This window comes from Poeciliopsis prolifica, unplaced genomic scaffold (genome assembly GCF_027474105.1).
Source record: "Poeciliopsis prolifica strain line A6 unplaced genomic scaffold, Auburn_PproV2 SCAFFOLD087, whole genome shotgun sequence".
Lineage (NCBI taxonomy): Eukaryota > Metazoa > Chordata > Actinopteri > Cyprinodontiformes > Poeciliidae > Poeciliopsis > Poeciliopsis prolifica.
In genome coordinates this window covers 1,188,186-1,210,081 of record NW_026562462.1, presented here as the reverse complement: position 1 = coordinate 1,210,081, position 21,896 = coordinate 1,188,186, and the positions used below count along the sequence as shown (strand labels likewise).

At 38.8% G+C, this 21,896-nt stretch overlaps 1 protein-coding gene across 1 annotated transcript in view; it reads right to left on the bottom strand.

Annotated features, from left to right (window-relative positions):
- npr1a (natriuretic peptide receptor 1a) overlaps positions 1-21,896 on the bottom strand; it is a 44,179-nt gene that overhangs the window by 17,980 nt on the left and 4,303 nt on the right. Inside the window, exons 2-9 of the mRNA XM_055022503.1 lie at positions 20,622-21,363; positions 12,940-13,084; positions 12,301-12,352; positions 12,088-12,201; positions 11,863-12,016; positions 3,283-3,377; positions 1,699-1,825; positions 595-679 (exon numbers count right to left, since the gene is read on the bottom strand). Of these exons, the coding sequence (XP_054878478.1) occupies positions 595-679; positions 1,699-1,825; positions 3,283-3,377; positions 11,863-12,016; positions 12,088-12,201; positions 12,301-12,352; positions 12,940-13,084; positions 20,622-21,330 (1,481 nt within the window). The 5' untranslated portion in view covers positions 21,331-21,363. The remainder of the gene's footprint in view (positions 1-594; positions 680-1,698; positions 1,826-3,282; positions 3,378-11,862; positions 12,017-12,087; positions 12,202-12,300; positions 12,353-12,939; positions 13,085-20,621; positions 21,364-21,896) is intronic.

Genomic DNA, 21,896 nt, shown 5'->3' with positions numbered 1-21,896 from the left:
ATTACAGAAAACAATCATTCAGCAGAGTAGCTGACATATCTAACAGTTTAAAGGGGCATTATTTTGTAAAACCTACTTTTATTCTGTGGTGTTAAAATGTTATTTTCTCATCAAAACCTGGAGTGTTTTGAGTCTTTCCTATAAATGTTTGATAAATAAATCCTTTATTCTCACCTTTCTGTTAAAGTTATCCTGAACAATATTAAAGACTTAGTGGTGAAACTTTGATGTGACGACTTTCGCAGTGTTGGAAAGAGCAGGAGCTTCTTAAAGAGACAGAAGCCCAATTTCAAGACATCAAATTAAAAAGTCAAATCACATTTGACAGATGACATCTTTATAACTGAATTTAACATTGTATAACTTTATATAAATATATAATGCTTCCCGTTCAACTTTCTGATTCTCAGTCTAATCCAGAAAGTTGATGGTGAAGTTACTGGTTCCCAGCTCAGTCAAAATTACAAAAATAAACCGTTAAAGTTGTTAAAATGATTCCTATCCAGCTGCCGTATCTTATTGACCCACATCACCAACATTTCCTAAAGGAAAACACAAACTGACGCCGGGATCCGTTGAGCCCGTGAGTCTCACCTGTAGATGAAGACGGTGATGGTGACGATGATGATGAAGACGAAGCAGATCACTATGGCAACCATCTGATGCATTGTAACAGTACCTGTGTGGGTGAGAGGGAAGAGCAGCATCAGCACGGGAAGAAGACGCTGTTTGAAGAAAATGGGAATCTGACTGCGGTTCCACAGCCACACGACGCTTTCGAGTACAACAAGCAGACACCATTTTGATCTGCAGACATGTCTTTAAATGCAGCTGCAGTCATTAAGTACCTGGAAATATATCTACAACTTTTTTTAAAGCATTTTGCTTCATTAAGACCAGAAACTTTAATGGATCTTTCTGGGATTTTATTTGAGAGAAGCTGATGGGAGAATCTGTTGACAGGTTTGGGTTAATTGCTGCTCTGAGAATGTTGTAGCATCATTTTTTTTGAGTCCATATACTCCTGTTAACAATTAGTCAATTACTATACATCAATTATTTCAATAATTGATTAATCACAATTAATCAATTATTTGTGATTAAGAGATTCGACTCTTTTGCAAACAAACTGAGTAAATCTGCGAAGCTGTTAGAGAGACAACACTGCAAAGACATGAAATCTTACCACGTATTTTTGATAGTTTCTAGTGAAATATCTTACACTTGAAATAAAACAAAACTAACTTAAAAGTAACTTTTCAATAAGAGTTTGTTTAAGAAAGGAGTTAGTTTAAGAAAGTAAGTAACTCCTTAATATTGATTAAAAAAAAGTCATAGTTCGATTGACAGATTATTCTTATTGACTTAAAATATCTTGCTTAATGGTTACTTATGTTAGTTCCGTCTTATTTCAATTGTACTAAGATACTTACAGTATATCTAGACCAAAAGTTCTTGGTTAGACTTTGTGTTTTTGCAGTGAACCGAAACACTTTGATATGTTGGTGCTTCTACAAAACTTATGGCGCTCTTTTCAGATTTTTATTTGTAAAACAAACATTTCCTTTCACTTCTTAGCTATGCTTCACTTCTATGTTGGTCCACCACAGAAAAACTCAATAAAACCCAGTGAAACGTGGTTAAAGTAAATATTTGTGTCAGATTTCCACGTGTGTGTGCTGTGGACTGCGTTCGTACGTGCGAGGCAGGTCGGGTGGTCGTTCCTGAAGCCGCACTCTGGCATGTCTACGGGTATCTTCCCTCCAGGCCACTGAATATCCTTCACGTCCAGAGACTTGCTGCTGCCATTATACACAGACACTACCTGAAAACACGCAACAGCAATGATTAAATTATCATTATTAACCGTGATTCGCTCTTCTGGAGCATTCAGGCATTAATTTTGCATCATTAACACAATGGCAGGGTGGAAAGATGTCAGCAGTATGAAAACAGTGCATCAGGGTGATGAATCATTCTGTAAGGAATAATAGCCTTAGTGCAAAAAATGTTTTTATCATCATTGTGTCAGTGTGCTCAATATCAGCATTGCAAATGACTGCTTTGGCTACAAAAAGTGTCTGGTTTTAAATCTCATACCACGACCATATTTGGCAGATCGCATCGACCCTCATTGCCCTGTTTCTACCTAAAGCAATTAAGATGATTGTATCTGAACGCAGAGAGACCTCAGTGTTGATAGAGGAGAAAAACAAAGTAAATGTAGTAGTCTGTTGGTCCGATACACTCTGGAAGACCATTAACAATGGTCCCCAACTTTACAGGCCTCAGTTAAATAACGTCAAACCAACATATATCTGGGTGTTGGTGCAGATAAACTGTAAAAACAAAATATTACTGTTTCTATCTAAACGAGATTAAACTCTTATGCAAATTTCACATTTTGAACGCTTTTGAACAGCGGAGTTAACATTTTATTTCCAGTTAACCCATTAACAAAATGTTTGTTGGGTTAAATTGGTTTGTTCTTGTAAATATAACAGATTATCACACCTTTTTTGCTTTCAGCTAACAAATTACAACTATGTGAAACTTGTTGAAAGGAAAAAAAATATGTAAAGTTAGTGATTTATTCTTTTAGGGTCTCAGTTCCCTCTATAAACAACCCGACTGCTAAAAAAGAAACGACCCAGGCAAGTTCATATTTTTTAGTGTCTGGAAAATGAGTCGTTTCAAAACCTCCACGTTTTTAAGTTTCCTTCCTCAGTGACCTGTTACCTAGCAAGCCCCCCCTTTGGTCAGCTGGTTTTACCAATGGCTGATGGGAAAGATGAGAGTTTGTTTGCAGCCATTTTCATGTGTGAGTGTAAACACTGAGTTTTTTAGATTTAAAGTGACAAGACGCTCTAAAACGTCTCAATCTGAAAGGAGATCAAAGTAGGAAGAACAGAGAAGATTAAAATATCATGATTTAAGTATTAAGTGTAGTATAACCCGTACATCTGTTCAACCTTTAATGTCACTCCTACTGAAACTTTACCAATCTTCAGTCTGTTTTCTAAAGTGATCCATAGTTTATCTGACTTAGGGTTAAAATGCACCTTTAAGTTAATAAGCAACTTGTTTCTTAGGTAATCTGATTGAAAAGGCCAGTCTTCATACACTGCTAGAGCGTGAAGTTCAAAAACTGTTGTTATTACTGTACCTGAGTACAGTAATATCTGATTGTTGTCCTAACAGACCCAGAACTAGTTTGAAATAATCCTGCTGCCTTTTTAAATAAATCACAGTGAAGGCCTCGTCTTTAATCTGAATTTTTACCTGAAACTCTCCAGACTCTGGATCTGTCATGTCCCACACGGCAAAGTCCGTCTCTCTGTCTCCAACCTCGTCCATCTTCACCTCTCCCGACACGCCTGTGGAGACATCACACGCTATCTGAGTTCATTTCATAAAACATCCTCTTCCTCGTGTGCCTTGCTTGTTTGCTTTTTCTCCTGAATATATTTTATAATTGATAACAGTTATTTGTGTTGTTTTAAATAAAAATAAAAAAAAACAACGCAGACAGTGATTGAAAACAGTTGTTGCTTTCGTTGATTAAAGTCCAACAAGTTGACAAAAGCCAAGAATGTGACTGAAAGAATTATGAGGAGGAGGAGACTCAGCTTTCAGAGGGTGGAAAGAGTCACAGCATCCACAAAGAACGAGTGAAAAAGTCCAGACTTGGAGCTCAGCATCTTAAAAAAACAGGCTGGTATTTAAATGAATTGGATTCCAGATGTTCCACTTATTCTGCTCATGTTTTCTGATTGCGTTCAGCTGCAAACTGAGAGGAAATCCACACCTGGCCTGAAACCTGATGTGAGTGTTTTGGTGTGAGAACTTTGCATTTTTTACACCATCCAGACCAGTAAAGCTGAACACCGGATCGTTTGCCTTTTCTGGAAAGCAGTGGCGCAAACTGGGAATTCAAACGTAAAGCTGACTGGTAACATTAAGTGTTGTTGCTGCTCCAGTCACGAGAAATGATTGTGATAAATGATAATATTGTTATTTTGAGATCATTTTCAACTAATATGATGATAATAATATAGTATATTATTAATGCAAGCGCTCAAAAATGAAAAACTATATACTAATCCTCCTATGTTTCTGTCATTTATTGTATTTATAGATTAGTTTTAGGTTAACATGTTTGCATGTGCATGCTTGTTATTTATTTTTTATTTATTTACATATTAAATTACTACATCACTCTTTGGTATATATGCACCCATATATACACTGTAAACTTTATCTCTTATGGTTATTTGTGTATTATTAATATTTAATACCTTGAGGAGGAGCTTGCAAACAAATAAGAAATTTCCCTTTGGGGATCAATAAAGTTTATTCTATTAAACAATTGTATTGTTTTTGTTGTGACACCAATTGATTATGTTCTGTGTTTTGAATGTATCCATTTTAATATATAACTCCTGTTTGTTTTTGTTTGGTTATTTCATTTCCTTTATGCTTTTTATAAATATGTTATGTTTGTTCTACATACACTAATTGGTGTATATTTAAAAAATATATACCAAAACTTCTAAGGAACATTTAAAACTGTAGCTAGAAAACATTTTAAATATCCAAAATAAACAAACAAAATAACAATAAAATAAAAAAATAATCATCATTCAGCTTAGACAGGAAAAAGAGCCAAAAGTGGGAGGTAGTGAAAACTAGCTACTATATACTGGGTGTCAAATGTTTGCAGCATTTTTTAAAATGGAGGCTTTTCAGCAATATTAAAGAAAATAAAAGGAAGTGATCACATTCATTTTAATTTATTATGCGATTAATTGATTTATTGCGTATTGAGACAGGCTTTCATGTTGTAAAGCTTACACCATCAGCCTTAGTTGTGAAAAAGTATTTGCCTCCTTATATATTTTTGTCACACAAATATTTCAAATCAAACAAATGTTAATATAAGACTAAGATATCCTGAGAAAATACAAAAAGCTTCTTCTATGAAAAGAAATCAAATCCTGTCTATATCAACCTGACCCAATGTATAAAATACTTTGTAAAAACTATTAGAACTTTCTGCTTGACTTAATATCAATGCAGCTGATCTGCTGATCAATAACTGGATTAAAAAGTTGCTCACCAGTAATTTTCATTACAGAATTTGAACCGGGTGAAGATAAAACTTATGATCTGAGTAGAATAAATTTACAGATGAGTAGTAGTTTTATCTTAAATATTAACAATACGTAGGTAACTAAATTAGTTGATTAGTGTAATGAGTCTGAAATGTTTCTTTCTCATTTAATCTTGAATTTCTTTAGACGAGAGCATGACACGTTTCTTTTTCAACACTTTTCGCCTGCTTCATGTTGTCAGACAGGTTCTATTTCAGGGATTTTTTTGTTCTACACGTCTGACAGTAATCAGTTATTGCTGTCTAGAGCTCCCTCTACTGGCCAACACTGCCAGCTACTCCAGTCGCCTTGCTGCTCCTGTCCAGTTCGACCTGAATTCAACCAGCATCGCTCTCTCCACCTCTGACGCACATCGCCGGTGATTGATGGGCGCTGACTTAGTTTCAGTGTGTGTTGGTGGATAAAAGCAGTTCAATCTAATAAAGAGCAAGCAGAGCGGCCTGTTTATCTGCGCCATCAACACGCTGAAAGTCACACTGAAATGACAAGGGTGTGTTTTCATGGACCCGAGTGTCTGAGTTCTCAGTGTGATCCTGGTTTTGATTATATTACAGAGAAGGTATAAATTTAGCTACTATATAGGGGGGAAATTAAATGATCTTCTGATGCAGTTAGGGTAAATACTAGTATCAGTTTCCTTATGTTAAAGCTGTAAATATAAGCATCTACAGGTCAAAGGTGACCTATTATACTTCCTTGAACAGGTTAGAATAGGTCATTACACTTTTTTCCACAAAATTATTCTCGGATAATGAGATTTTAGTCTGCTCAGGTCTGCTTATTGATATAGACATGTTGCAATGTGACATCTCCCATATGGAGGGTGAAAACCGCTCACAGACGATGAGGGTTTTACCTGTCCAGTTGTCATCATTACACACTAAATATTTATGCTGACTTAACGATTTTGTGCATATATCAGGCTTTAAAAGAAAAAGGATGCAGTGCTTTGCTATTAATTGTCAACATTGGGACAATGAGATAACAAGGTACGAGGGTATCACACTTCACAGGCCAGGAAACGGTTTTAATAAAAAACAAATAGGGAGGGGGACAGTGATGCTAGCTTGACTTTGACAACATTCACATGTAGATGTGTTGCAGGATTCTGTGTTCATGTTCAGCTAAAGAAAAAAGGCGATTCATACACCAAGTCTGACAGTAGAGCTGTGTTTAAATGAGCTAATCAGCCGCCGCCGTGTCCAGATGCTCACTTGTTAACAACAGCAAAATAAACACCAAGCCTGGAAAGAAAATACTTTAACAGACTGAATATTCTGCTCTTTGTGTGGGAAATGTTTGCGGGGTTTTGTTGTGTTGATTCCCGATACATTAGTGGAGCTGTTGTCAGTCAGATGCTGCGGCAACGGGTCTGTGTGCAGCACAGCCGACACTAAGAGCGAGGCAAAAGAAGAAAACGAGAGGCTTTGAGTTGTTCTGCAGCAGCGCAGCGATGGATGGCATCTAAAAGAATCGCCTTTGGACGTAAACAACGACATGCAACATGTCTATAAAGCAGCAAAACCAGCAGACAAAATGTGGTAGAACTCAGCGTGGGTTGCTAGGCGATGGACTGGGGTTGCTAGGTGACCGGCAGAGTTCTGCTGGGGTTGCTAGGTGACCGGCAGAGTTCTGCTGGGGTTGCTAGGTGACTGGCAGCGTCTGCCGATTTGTGACGTTTTATTGCAGAAGCTTTTGAAGTTGGTCACCAAAAACATGAACTTATTGACAGAAACCAGCTGGGTGGGTTTTTAAACTGTTCGTCTGTTTCAAGGAGGAGCTGAGACCCAAATGCAAAGTGTGAATTTTACACCACAGACCCTGTTTAAATGTACTCATCATATTCATGGAAACCGTGAATTTTTATATGAATATGTTATTCAAATCCACACAGAGTGAGAATTTTTCCGACTGGGTCAAATATGTACATACAGCTCTATGAAAGTCCTGTTAGCAAATTCCCCGTCAATCACATGATTTTTGTATCAGTCAAGTGTTTTCCACAAGGCTGGCTGGAGTTTGACCTTTGTAACTGTTGGTCTGTAGTGCATCTAGAAAGGTTGGTCTGCTGGTTTCAAAGATGGCTCATTCAGTCACTTCCTGAAGCGTAAAGCACAAAACCAGGCAGATTATTTCTCGTCTTCATGCAGGACGGCTGCATAAACAGATTCATGATCACAGGCATAAATAATGATGCAGTGATCAGATTAGCGCTTCTGTCCAGCTGAGACCGTCTGCCTGTCTGGTTCTTCCCATGATGCATCGTCACTTTCTGGGGATGTTTCTCACACACCTGGACCCCTCCGCACCTGCATCGCTTTGTGTTTCTTATTTTATGCTGTTTGTCTCTTTGTGCCTCGTCTTTTATTCTTGAAGTATTTTATTCTGCTTGAAATATTAACAATTTCAAAGTGACTGTTTCTCCCTCTGTATCTGGATCTGTTCTGTCTCTTTCTACTTTCATATACTAAACTATTTTTCCTCAATGATTGGATGCAATCGGCTGGGCTTCTTGAATAACTTGTACTGGTACCAATTGCACTTTATTTTAACTAAAAGTGAAAATATGATTAAACTGTATTGGGCTGAACATTCTATATAAATGGCTCTTGGTAATTTACCTCACATTTGTCTAGCATGTTCTGTCAAATGAGTTTCAAAATAAAAAGGAATAAAGAAAATAGACAAACAGCAAAAACATCTGAATCTTCAGAACATGTCTACTTTGTATGGAGGGTCAAAAGGGACTAAATTAAATAAATAACATTAATTAAACATCTCATAAAATAAATAAATGTTTAATTTAGTGTTTAGGTATAATCCAATCAACCAATCAAGGTTGTTCAAGTGCTTTACATATTAAAGACACAAAATTACAACGTTATAAAGAAAACCCAAAACAGTCAAAAATTTAACAAACTTTACATTTTGATGAGTGACATCACCAAAATCAAACATATAAAATATGTTGATAAATATTAAATTTATTATTTTTATTTAACAAACATGTCATAAAGTCTTTAAAATGCTAATTTGTAAAAGCCAATGCAGATCATTACTTAGTTAATGCTTCCTGTTCCTGCAGCGTCACCATAAAATTGTTTTATGAGTGGGTGGGCGGGGCTAACACTGATCCGTTGAACTACACTCCCTCAATTTTAAAATTAGCCAAGAGATTATCATCCAGACCACAATGAAAATCCTCCATTACACTTATGGAGGATTAGTTTAGATAGTTTATGAGTTTAGCCTCACAAAATGAGGCCAATGCTGATAGATCTGTGTTAGCCCCGCCCTTTCCCTGCATGGCTCCGCCCACTCACACATAACCCCGCCCCTTGACTGCATTGGGTAAGTCTGACACATAAAATTATTTTATGGTGCATTGTCTGTTATATGTTTGCATTTTAATCATTTAATGACATACTCAATAAATTGCCTATAAAATAAATTACTAAAATTGTGTAATTATGTTTTTCTTTAATTTTGTCAATTTCAGCCCTCCGTAATTTTGCCTCATTTCATTTTTTTTTTCTTTTTTAGATTTCCTTTCTCTGGTTTGTCTCAGATTGTTAATCTGGTCCATCTCACTGTCTCTGAGTTTGCAGAAACCCAGTGAGACGTCTCAGTGCTTTTCCGCTGTTTGAGTCAAGAATGATGAAAGCTCTTATCTGTTTATCTTTTAAATAGTTCACAAACTAAAACAACAGAAGAGCTAGTCTCGAAAGCTTGGATCAACATCGTATCTGACCGACCGAGGCGTGTTTTATGGACCATAAACTTCAGGTCGGTTTGAGCTGCTGCGATGATAGATTGCAGTCTGTCTGCTATTTTTTCAGCAGTTTTTCTTTCTCTGTTTAGTTTTGTGGTGAAGCAAGAAGAAGTTATTTCAGTTCCAAGGTCCAAATTCAACAAATACTATCTGCTGCTTTTTAGGTTTTCAGGAAGAAAAAAAAAAACAGTTTGATAAAATCTCAACAGAAGAGACAAACGCAAACAAAGGGGAGGAGATCAGGGGAAACATTCCTGATAATATTTAATCCCAGAATTGTCGTCTGGGTTATTTTTGAATTAATCTGGATCAAACAAATAAGTTTAAAGCAAAACTGACAAACAGTTATCTCACTCCTTCCTGGAAAAACCAGCTGGGTGTGGTGTCAGTGCAGGAATTTGGGGCTCTATTGTTAGAAAAACTCTGCATCCATAATAATAGATTTTATGAAATTAGGAAATGCATTTTCTTTGGGGGGTTCATTTTAAAATGACTCTTGGTATTTCGCAAGAACAAAGCATCCTGAAATGAACATTTCTGTGCTTTTATCTTTTAATATGAAGATAATGTATATTTGTCTTTAACCCACTTTATTCTGACACCCTCTAATAAAAACTACTGGAACCAGTCGTCCCCAGAAATCACTCAACCATCTAAAGCAGTGATGTCCAAACTTTTTCTGGGAGCCAAAACTGGACAATTTGAACAACTGGTGGACCACAAAACCCATCAAATTAAAAATGCAAAGATTATCTGGTTGTGATGTATTTCTTTAGTTTTGTCTTCTCAACAAACTACATTATTATTACATGAAAAATCAAAAACATAAGAAGGTCCTTGGTCTGTTGCCATATTAAAATAAAAACAGACAATTTCCACATTTTTTGGGTCATCAATTGTTTTCTAGTTTGCAGGGCAAATTTTTACCACTCTTGACTTTTTGTCAAGGGCCAAAAAAATGCCATAGAAGTCCTCAACTTATTGCCAGTTAACGTCTGTTTTTTAAGCTACTGGCTTGTTTTTAGACAAAAACATGTGAAATGCAAATTTCTTATTAAAAGACCCTTTTAAAACTTGCTTGTGTCAAATGTTGAAATGTAATAAATCAGTGTAAAGTTGCTACAAAATAAATATTAGGAATGAGAGTTGAGACAATTACCTCAAACATTAATGCGTATGCTAATGTTAGCGGTAGCATGTTTTATTAAAGCTTGAACTGACTTTACAACCAAATCAGTGACCTACTTGACAATTTATTATCTGGATTTTGTCACAAGTTTTTGCTGATACCGATCATTATTTAAATGTTTCTAAAACTTGACTTGAAATGAAACATAAACCTGATTCATGAAAGGAAATTTTCCTCCAGCAGCAGTCAGCGTACAGCTTTAGTAATTATATACAGTGTAACGTAAAGTGTCAACAACACACACACACACTCACACACACACGCACACACACACACACACACACACACACACACACACACACATCCTCCTTTTTCCTGTGTCAACACTGTCAGCAGTAAAATTAGGCGAAAATTTTTCTCTTTGTTTTTACACTTGCAAACTGTTTCCTGAAGCTGTTAGGGACTCTGAAAAATGACTGGCGACTTCCTGTGTGTGCTAACAATGTAAGGCCTTGACAATATACCGCGGACCGACTCTGAACTCCAGAACCTGGGTCTGCCTGACATTGCAGGTTCTCCTAAATGACCCACAAAACAACTCTCACAAATCTCTGCGTGCTTCATGCTAAATAAATGTTGAATTACTGACCAGGCAGAATACAGAAAAGTGAAACTTTCCCTTTAAATTCTTGCGGCGTGACTTTCCTGCTCTGGTTGTTGGTTTGGGCCTAAAACTTCCTGTTCCCAGTGACGCTGCCAGCTGGTACAAATTTGCGCCGCAGCTCTGCGCTAACACGCCAACTCCCCACTGACACACATGACAGCCGTGAGAATGTGAGCGTCCGTCAGGCTCAGATTCCCATGATGACCTCCGTGGCGCTACGGGGCTCCTGATAGGTCCTGAGGCTCGTTGGTTAATCGACTGCATGATTGATTGGTGGCAGAGAAACGCTGGTTTCTCTCAGGATGCATTGAGCCAAATTCAGGCTCAATGCATCCTGAGGCTCTGATTGACACCGGAAAGGAACAGGAATCATAAAAATACTAATTAATTGGCAATTTTGTCATGACTTCATAGAGTGTTAACTCATGACTGCCAGTGTAACCAGAAACTTTTCATCAATATTAAGGAATTACTGTCTTAAATAATAATTGCAATATCGTACTGAAAAGTTACTTGTAAGTCAGTTTTGTCTTATTTTATGGGCACTAAGATAACTGCAACATAAACTAGAATGAAAATACTTTAGTGTTTTTGAAGAGTAGAAGAAATAATACCGGAACAAACTAAAGCAACAAGACTAAAAAGTCTCGGACATAACAATAAATCTTTGTCCTTTATTTAGGATTTGCGTTTTCTGCAGATTCTACTGACTTAGCAATCAAAGTTCAGAGTCAACTTAAATGGAAGCTGTAGATACCGACTGACATGCATTAATGCCCTCAGTCTTCCTCATCTCTGCTTTGTTTGCTCAACCCTACATGAAAGCTCTGTGAAGGTGTTAAAATTCATATTTTATCTTGACTGAAGTATTTTATGTTTGCAGAACAAACGGTTAATTAAACATGTGTTTTTGCTGTTACTGAGTGTTTTGCTGGTAAAGTGCAGCTGCAGTTTAACACAGAGCAGAAAATGAGATGGATATTTCTGCGCTGTGGTTTTCTGATTAATAACACACATTTTCAAAGCAGACGGTTCTCGTCCAGCGCTGCGCTCTGATTGGTTCACCACCGACAGCCCATTCCTATCTGAGCGCCAGGCCTGTCCAGAACAGCAGAAGAATCACCTGAGAAGCTCCTGTTCCACATCCTGCGTGTCACCAGATCTCCTTTGGGTCTCTGGACGGGTCCCGGTCCCGACGCCTGCTGGCTCAGAGTCTCGTTCAGAGCCTGAGCGTACAGCATCACGCCGTCGTAGAAATCTGCCGCTATCAGGTTGAACTGACAGGGAAACACAGACGTTAACGGGAAATGTCTGGCTGACGTCATCCTGCCATGATGGATGTATTTACCAGAGAGTCTTCGATGGTGAAGTTGAAACTTTCTTTTGCGTCTCTTTTCAGATCCTCAACAAACTTGAAATATTCTTGGTTCTGAGGCTCCATGTAGGTCAGCACCTTCACACTCTGACAGCAGACACAACAGTAAAAACAATAAATTGAGAGCCATGATCTTCACCTGTAAGAATGAACCACTGCAGAAAAACGAGCAGCGTGACCTCTCACCCTGAAGGCCATTTTGGCTGCGTGGTCGTCCTGGTCTCCTCGGTACCAGGGCCTGGGATGGGAAGCAACTAATTACATTTACTCATTACTTTTTTACTGCATCATACTTTTTACTTTTGCAATTTATTGTGATATATTTCTTCCAGAAAACTCATTTTCATTTTGGGCCAAATCAAGGTCATAAATGCTCTTAAAGGGCCGGAATGCATTGATAAAGCCAGCTGCCAAACTGATATATATTGATGAATTCTTAAAGTTAAATAATGTTGAACATCTTTTCAGTCCCTCCAGAATGTTGCGATTGTTTTTGTGATTTGTGGAACTAATTTGGAAATATTTGCATTTATTTATGACGGTAAATGTGAATTTTATCGTACAGATTATATAATCTGACAGTTAAAACTGAGGCAGATGTTTAGGACAAGTTAGAAAGTTTTTGGCAATTTTTGAGAAAAATCTGCAATAAACTCCTAATTATGTGTTAGCGCAAAAAAGAGCTGGGAATTGTTGTTCATCCTTAAAATATCAAAATTTTCACTAAACTTTATATTTTGGTCCGTCTGATGAACTGATTTTTAAAGATTAACTGATTGATAATTTGATCAGGCACTTCTTTACTCTTGAGTATTTTCTACCCGCCTCTGCACGTCGTTTCGTCCGCCACTCAGACCCTCAGCAAAAAGGTCGATGAAGAGGAAGACGAAGTCGTCCATGTCCACCCGGTCCTTCCAGAACTGGACCATCAGGTTCCGGAAGATGTCCCGCGGACAGCAGACGTACACCACTGCCAGAGACAGGAAACTGACTTTAACTCTTGAATATTAACAAAATAGAGCAAGATCCACTGGCATATTATTACGACGCAGTTTAAAGATCAGGTAAGAAAAGACAAAATATGAGAATAAAAACTTATATGAGGATAAAGTTGAAATTTTACTAAAATAGTTGCAACATTACAAGAATAAAGTCATAATATTATGAGATTTGAGTTGAGTTGATTGTGATTTTATTGAATGTAATAAAAGGTTAAACAAAGAAAATAAACTTCAAACAAAAGCAAACAAAAGAAGAACAGTAGTAAAGTATATTTACACATTCAAATGAGCGAGAAAAATTATAATATATTCCACACAGCATCATCCAATATAGACAAGAAAGTCACCATCATTTCAGCTATTGATAATAATTTGATGCTGATGAGTTAACAGATTATTTCCTTATTTGTGAAACAAATAGCAAAATATAAATTCACAAGACGCTCAACATTCGTCATTTTGCTGAATTTACCAAGATTTTATACATTATTTTCCTTCATAACATGGAAAAAATGTCTGATGGGTGAAATAATCAATCTTTACAACTAGAACTTAAAAAAATAATCAATTTTAAGTAATTATTTATGCAAAGCAAACTCCTATATTTTGGTAAAATTACCTGTAAGTTAGTTTTGTCTTATTTTAAGTGAACTAAGACAAACAGACCAATAACACTTGGTAAGATTTGTGTTTTTGCATGTTTGTTTCTTTTAATCATCATCAACCTTAAACTTGTTGCATTTTCTTTTTGCTGAATCCTTGAAGCTGTTTTTACTCAACTTTGTGTCTTTTGATTTGGGTCTTTGTTTTTCTTTGGAGGCTCCTTAATGTTTATTTGTCACAGCCACTTCGCCTCCTTTTGCTGTCTGTTCATAGGTTTGATGTGACTCTCTCTCTCTCTCTCTCTCTCTCTGTCTCTCTCTCTCTGTCTCTCTCTCTCTCTCTCTCTGTCTCTCTCTCTCTGTCTCTCTCTCTCTCTCTCTGTCTCTCTCTCTCTCTCTCTCTCTGTCTCTCTCTCTCTGTCTCTCTCTCTCTCTCTCTCTCTGTCTCTCTCTCTCTGTCTCTCTCTCTCTCTCTCTCTCTCTCTCTCTGTCTCTCTCTCTCTCTCTCTCTCTCTGTCTCTCTCTCTCTGTCTCTCTCTCTCTCTCTCTCTCTCTCTCTCTCTCTCTCTCTCTCTCTGTGTCTCTCTCTCTCTCTCTCTCTCTGTCTCTCTCTCTCTGTCTCTCTCTCTCTCTCTCTCTCTGTCTCTCTCTCTCTGTCTCTCTGTCTCTCTCTCTCTCTCTCTCTCTCTGTCTCTCTCTCTCTCTCTCTCTCTGTCTCTCTCTCTCTCTCTCTGTCTCTCTCTCTCTCTCTCTCTCTCTCTCTCTCTCTCTCTCTCTCTCTCTGTCTCTCTCTGTCTCTCTCTCTGTCTCTCTCTGTCTCTCTCTGTCTCTCTCTCTCTCTCTCTCTGTCTCTCTCTGTCTCTCTCTGTCTCTCTCTCTCTCTCTCTCTCTCTCTCTCTCTCTCTGTCTCTCTGTCTCTCTCTCTCTCTCTCTCTCTCTGTCTCTCTCTCTCTCTCTCTCTGTCTCTCTCTCTGTCTCTCTCTCTCTCTCTCTCTCTCTCTCTCTCTCTCTCTCTCTCTCTCTGTCTCTCTCTGTCTCTCTCTCTGTCTCTCTCTCTCTGTCTCTCTCTCTCTCTCTCTCTCTCTCTGTTTGCGGTGATTCTGCTGTTTTCTTCCACTCTGATCTCGTCTGGTCGTTTTCTCACATTGCACTCGTCTAACGTCATTGTGCCGTTCTGAGTGCTTCAGGGTCCAGTTGGACCCAGCAGATTGTGGACCAGGCACGGCTCAGGGCTCGTGACCTCAGCTCTCCGTTTCCATGGTAATAATCAAAGAACCCCCTCTAACGAGCTCAGCGGCGAGACAGGACACACTCGTTAGGGATGGTTGTGAACAATACTTCGGCAAAGGTGTCGACTCAACCCTCGAGACAACAGAAATGAGAGGAGCTAGTGGGATTATTTTCACAGATAATCTCAGATTGTTCAACAGGATGCAGACATGGGAATGTGACATGTGAAACCCGAAACCTTGGACCAGATCCTTGTTCTTTTGTCCTCCATGTTTCCGCTTTCCTAATTTTTTCAAAGTATATTGTGCACTTAAAGAGAAAACTGTTGTTTAAATGGGATCTATTCTATAAAATTATGATTTTGTATGTTTTTGTACTTCCATTTGTGTTCCTACTGCTGCTGAAAACAGCCCAAGCGCTCACAAAGAAACACCAGACATTTTTTGGCCATAGTTAATGGTTTTTTTGGTGTCTGGAAAATGAGCAGTTTCCACGGGCAACACGCTGTTACCTAGCAACCACAGCCCCGTCACCTAGCAACCCAAACGGAGCTGCAGCATGTTTGGTCAGCTGGTTTATGAGCTGCATAAGGGCTGCTGAAAAGTCTTTTGTTGCTCACTTACCATTTAGAAATCACATGGTGCAACCTTGTTGGTTGTGCAGGACGCTCTACTTCTGCTTTTCAAAAACGTTATATAATTTCTCATCTGATGGCAGTCATTTTCACGTGTGAGTGTCAACATTGAGTTGGCAGGCGTGGTCAGCAGCAGCTTATATGGATTTAAAGTGACAGGACGCCCGAAAACAGCTCAAAACAGGCAGAACTAAAACCTCATTATCTAAGATTTTGTGCAAAAAAATGTAATGAACATGTTTTATATTGCTTATAGATCAACCATAATCTGTCCAGGTAGCACAATAGATCTCCTTTAACCCTCAAGAATAAAGACTGACTCTTTGAAAGACACATCTGGAATGGTTAAAAACATTAGCACTATACACTAGGTTGTTTTTCACCAGATAATAAAATATTAAAGTTGCATGAGAACAAGTGAAAACATCCTTCCCGCTCCCTCCAGTTTTACCACATTCTGTTTAAATCTGGAGCAGACTGAAAATATCCGCCTCCCCAGTGTCACTCAAAGTCCTCCGCAGAAAGAAAGATGGCCCCCCGCGGCCCGCTCCGCCGGGTCCCCCGAGGTGGACCCACTGACTGCGGGCAGCGACGTTCACATGTGAAACCCAGAAAGTCCCACCATGTGTGTCTGTCAAAAACTGCTTTTAATAAAACTCTAAAAATCATTTTACAAAAAGACAAAAAGGCAGAGCGAGAAACTTTTTGCTGCCACACATGTTCTCTGTTTCCATGACTTCAGAGGACATTAAGTCACCTGACACCTAAAACTTTCCTCCAGCTGTTGCCATAGCAACCGCTCACCTGTCCCTTTCCTCGACCTCAGCCGCACCATAAACGTCTTAACTTTTGACACGTTTTGATATACGACACGTGGAGCTGAAGACACTTCCCCATAATCTGACTGTGTAAACAGATTTGCATGAATTATATCTGCCGAGCCGCAGACACACACTGAGGGCCGATCGTTTGAGGACGTGCAGCGCTGCCCGGGGCACCAGCTGCTGTCGCTCAGAGAGAGGGCGGCCGTCACCGACCGAGCCCGTGATGATGATGTCATCCCCAACACCAAACTGCACCAAACTGCACCAAACTGCACCCGGCACGCCTCGGACCTGCTGGGGGCCCAGACCTGACGGTTACCAACACTGACGTCGCTGACACCTGAACAGGTAGATTCATGAAATCCACACAAACGTGTCGCAGAAGGGAATAAAGTTTTAAATTAAGTCACAACACACCAAGCCTTGTGAAAGTCAAAGAGCAGATGATGATAAAGGAGCTTGTTTAGTGTAAATGACTCTGTAATGTTGATTAAAAGATCCATGGGAAGATTTTTGTCACTTATTTCACAACCAACTGACGTGGTTACCTAGCAACCCCAGTCAAGCCCAGCCCGTTACCTGGCAACCAGTTCTAGCTCCACCGGCAGAAAAATGTCTGATAAGTAAAATAATCTGCCAGGAAAGTAGTTAAAACAAGTTATTGCTCAAAAATTACTTTCTTCAAGTATCCAATAGTATCATGAGATAGTTGCACTAGGAACCAGATAAAAAATACTGTGTAAGGTTTTGTGTTTTTACAGTTTATCAGTGTATCAGGGCCATTGTAGCAAGAATAAAAAGTAAATTTCCATTCAAATCTCCAAAATGTTGAGAATAATCTCAGAAAATACTTGGAAAGTCAAACATTTTCGAGTGGAAAGAGACGCTGTGGGACTAAAGACTGAAGTTCCTCCACAGTGATGCGAAAAACTCATTAAAGTTGTCACCAACACATAACAGCAGACGTCGCTGCCAAATCTGGCACAACCAGTTATTAGGATTAATGGAAAAACGGCCAGGTTGTTTCACACCAACACCTGCACAACACAACAAGTTAATGGACCAAATTGTTTCCTAAACACCAGCAGGACGTTTGAAAGCAGGGCTGCTTCTTTCCACACCAAACCTGACAAAACAAGACCAGCTACAAGTGATCTTGTTCACCTCAGAAATTTCTGTTTTATTTGGAAAAGATTACAAAGTTGGGAAAAGAATCATCTGTAGCACATTTCACTCCTTAAAACTCATTGTTTAATTTCTTGACTGATTAAGTAACAAAGCAGACATAGTTGTAGAAATACCGGCCAGGCCAGCTGTGCTAATTAGCTTCATGAATGCGACCAACAGGACAGTGAAAACTACAAATGTTGGATTTTTGCACAAAAATCCAAGGAAGTCCTTTGGTATCCGCCTAGTGGTCGAAATGTGAACTACAAGCCAGTGTGAAATGTGTTGACAGCATCAAATTTTTCTGGTAAACTCTGATAAAACTGAGTATATTCTGAAATAAAGCACATATTTATGTGTGTTAGTCTTTTCTACATATAATACTTTAAAGTAGACATCATGTGACCAAAATTCAAAGAGCTATTCCTAATTTTGAGTTTGAAGCTTTTTAGCGACACTAGACAACAAACATATTAAGAAACAATATGTGTTATTGTGCATGTATCTTAATGTAACTTTGAATCAAAGGATTTCCTCTGATTACAAAACATAACATACAAAGAAATAATTCTTTACCTTCAATAGGGGATAAAAGTTTCTAGGATGAAGCAGAAAAGGGAACTTTCAGTATTTAGGTTTATTTGAATAGCTGCAGGATGAAAACAAATGATTATTCAAAAGTAAGTGTTGAAATTTAATTTGTAAAACTGATTTCTTATTGTGGAAAAAAGAGCTGGAAGCCCATGGGAATGTTACTGTTTTCAGCATCGCAGCACATAATTGTTAAGTGGCAATATTTTGTTAGGTTTTGTCACATATATGTATATTCTTTTAAATCTGGCTTTGACTAGGCCACTCTAACACATAAATGTGTTCCATCCTTTCGCTGTAGGTAGATCTCTGTCCAACTTAACTTTTCTGCAACCAATCCTGCTTTTTCCCAGGATTGGTTTGTATATTTTGTAGATGGACCACCACAGCCTGATGCTGCCACCACCATGCTCCGCCACAGTGAACTGTAGTTCAATTTGCTCATCTCCCAGATGTTTTTGGGGTGTTTTCTCTGCCACGGCTACGATTATCAAAGAATTTAAAAGAAAAGCCATTTGATGCTGAAAAGTCCAAGCCTGATAAAGAGAAAGGAAACAAACCGTATCTACTCTCTGATTTGGCAGCGATCAGATGATCAGGTTTCAAGTTGGAATCAGTATTTATACTCAAGGCGTGCGGTTATATGTGATACCTTAACTTGTACAGTTACTTCACTCCGTGACGGCGGCGGCATGTTCCACATTACATAAGCAAAAAAGAACCACAGGGACAGATTGCTTACAGGTGTGCACAACAAATGCACTCACATTAGTCTTTCCAACCGAGGGGGGCAAAAAGCACTCCACTGATTCAGTTTCTAAACTGAAGCCCCACACAGAGGACCAGACTGCCCTGACGATGCAGGAATGTCCTTACGACGCAGGAATGTCGTCACTCCAGAGGCCCTAAACCAAAATGACTGCCAATAAATGTAAGATGTAAAACAAAACAAAAAAAAAAAAGCACACAAACTCAATTGGAGACAAAGATATAAAACCGAGGTCAGTCATTAACCAGTACGGAGAAAAATCAAGCAATAATTAACCTTCATTTAACGACATCAAGGGAGGGAGAGAGCTCTAAAACGAGGGAGGATGAGGAAAGAAACGGGAAAGAGCGCATGGGAGTGAAGAGGAATCAAAACAGGGAAGTCAGAGCAGCTGCAGTGTTGGACCTTGATTGATCATCCAAACACGACGGATGACGGGTCATAAAGAAAGGACTGAAGAAGGGAAAAACTACGGAAAGCCAGAAGGAGATATGGCTTGATTTTATCTCAATATCTGATGGAATTTATGAAGTAAGAAATGTTTTTCAAACTGACCCTGTGTGTGTGATTAGACTGGAGAAACCTTCGCATTTTTACCAGATTTTAACTCAAACGATGTAAAACAGCATCTCAGTCAAATGTGGACCTTTGAAAAAACTAACTCACTTGTTACTTTTTCACAGGCTGTAGGGCCTTCTTTTAAATCAATAATTCTTTCATATTGATTTTAAAAAGTACTTGTTCCACTGGAAGATTATTTGAATTGTAACACAGAAAGAAATCTCATGTTATAAGTGAAAAAATCTGCCAGTGAAACTGTTTTACCAATTCTACGCATTTAAAATAATAATAATAATAATAATAATAAAAGGCTTGGGAAACAAACATTAGTTGTGAGCTTTGTCTTATTTCAAGTGTACTGAGTTATTTGCAAAAAAAACTAGACTTTTTATCCTCGCTATTCCATTTAAGAAAATTACAAATGACAGAAAATAAACTTAAAAACTAGCTTTTATTGCGGGTTGAACTGAAACTCAAAGCCGTACAGCTCACGGCGCCAACTGACCAAACCTGCTGGAATTCTGTCCGGGTTGCTCGGTAACGGGCAGAGTTCCGCTGTGGTTGCTGGGTAACGGGTTGGGCTTTCCTGGGGTTATTGGGTCAAGTGCAGAGCTTTCTGATTTGCAACGTTACTTTCAACAGGTTTTTGAAATGTCTCGTTTCCAGACACCAAAAAACATTATTCAACTCAAAAACAACTGCCCAGCTGTGTTTTTTTAAGTGCTTCGTCTTTTTTTCGAGCAGCAGAAACCCAAATGGAAGTACAAACATGTGCAAATTGTATGTTTTGCATAAAACGTCCCTTTAATATATTTTTAATCTTGTGTAAAGGTTTAAGTGGGTAAATGAAAAATCAGAAGAATTGCTGTGAATTTTTTCTTCCAATTAATCGATTAATCTTCAAAATAACTGTAAAAATTAACTTGTCAAAGCAATAAAAGGTTGGAACGTCTTACGTTTTATAGGCACTGTATAACTGTGGATCTCCAAGACAGCAAATCAATAAATGAAGTGGAGAAATGAAGAGGAAGACTATAGCAAACAGTGAAAGCAGCTGTAGGGTCAAAGTTCAGATGCCTTCGACTGATCACTGGAGATAAAGCAGGAAAGAGGGGAAAGGAAGCTGACCTCTTCCGTTGTCTCTGATCTTTTGCACCGCCAGCTTGTAGTTGATGTCGGTCTCCAGCGAGTAGTCGTAGGCCGTGATGTTCTGGACCCTCAGCATTTCGTACACGCCCTCCACGGTGAAGTAGTACGGCCTGTCGTAGTTGCTGTCCTTGTTGTTGTCGGTGTAGACCAGCATAACGTGCCGCAACCAATCAAACGACTGCTGGATCTTCAAGCTGAACTCGCCCAGCTTTGCGTGAGTCGGGCCCGTGTTGGTGACCGCCGCGTAAAATTTGAAGCCTGTGGCGCGGGCGCCGGCGGTCACCATGGGAACATCCCAGTGGGTGGTGAAGCGAGCGACCGGCGAGGAAGAGAATTCACATCCAGGCCCGATGAAAGCCCAAGGATCGTGGGCCAATTTCAGGTCAACGGCCACCAGAGGCGCCATTGAGTCGGAGCAGTACCCGTCCGTGTTCTCCGAGTTGCCGTTGACCAGATGCAGCTTCAGGCCCGGGAGCAGCCAGGGGTCACAGTTCACCCGCGAGATGGCCCGGTAGAGGGCCGGCGCCACCCGGAGCCACGACCAGGGATACTCTGTGTTGGTCTTTGGCAAGATGGCTGCAATGGTGACCGTCTGGCGGCCATCGGTCGCATTGCCAGAACCAAATACGCAGTCGTCCGATTGGCTGAGGGGAAGGAAGAGGAGGAGGATGCAGAGCCGAGGCAGCATGACGAAGAGGAGTTTGGTCGCCTGACAGACAATCTGCAGGGGAAAGAAACACTTTGCTAAACAACAACAATGTTCAGATAATTTACAGCAACTTAAAATAATCTGTTTTGAGTTACTGTGGGAAATGATTAATTGGATTAATCATAAGAAATTGATTAATTGAAATAAAAGACATAGAACAAACAGATGCAACAAAGTAGAAATTAAACCAAAACTGTTTTAAAAATTATAAACATTTTATATTTAAAATGATAATTTTGAACAAACTTCTAAAACAGGAGAAAATTCAACGTGAAAATTTTACTAGACTTTGAAATCTTTTCTCTTTTTTAAATAAGCTGTCGATGCAGGTTGAGGATCAGATGGATTTTAGTTATACAGGTTAAACTGGAATTATGTAGTAATTTAAATTGTTCTGGTTTATTTTAATGACAGTGAGGACTGTGTTTATTCATTATTATTATTATTATTACTATTTGCTTTTTCTCATTGGGAATTTTGGTACATTTGTGTCTTTGTAATGAAAAACTTTCAATAAATACATTAAACACTAGAAAAAATCTACT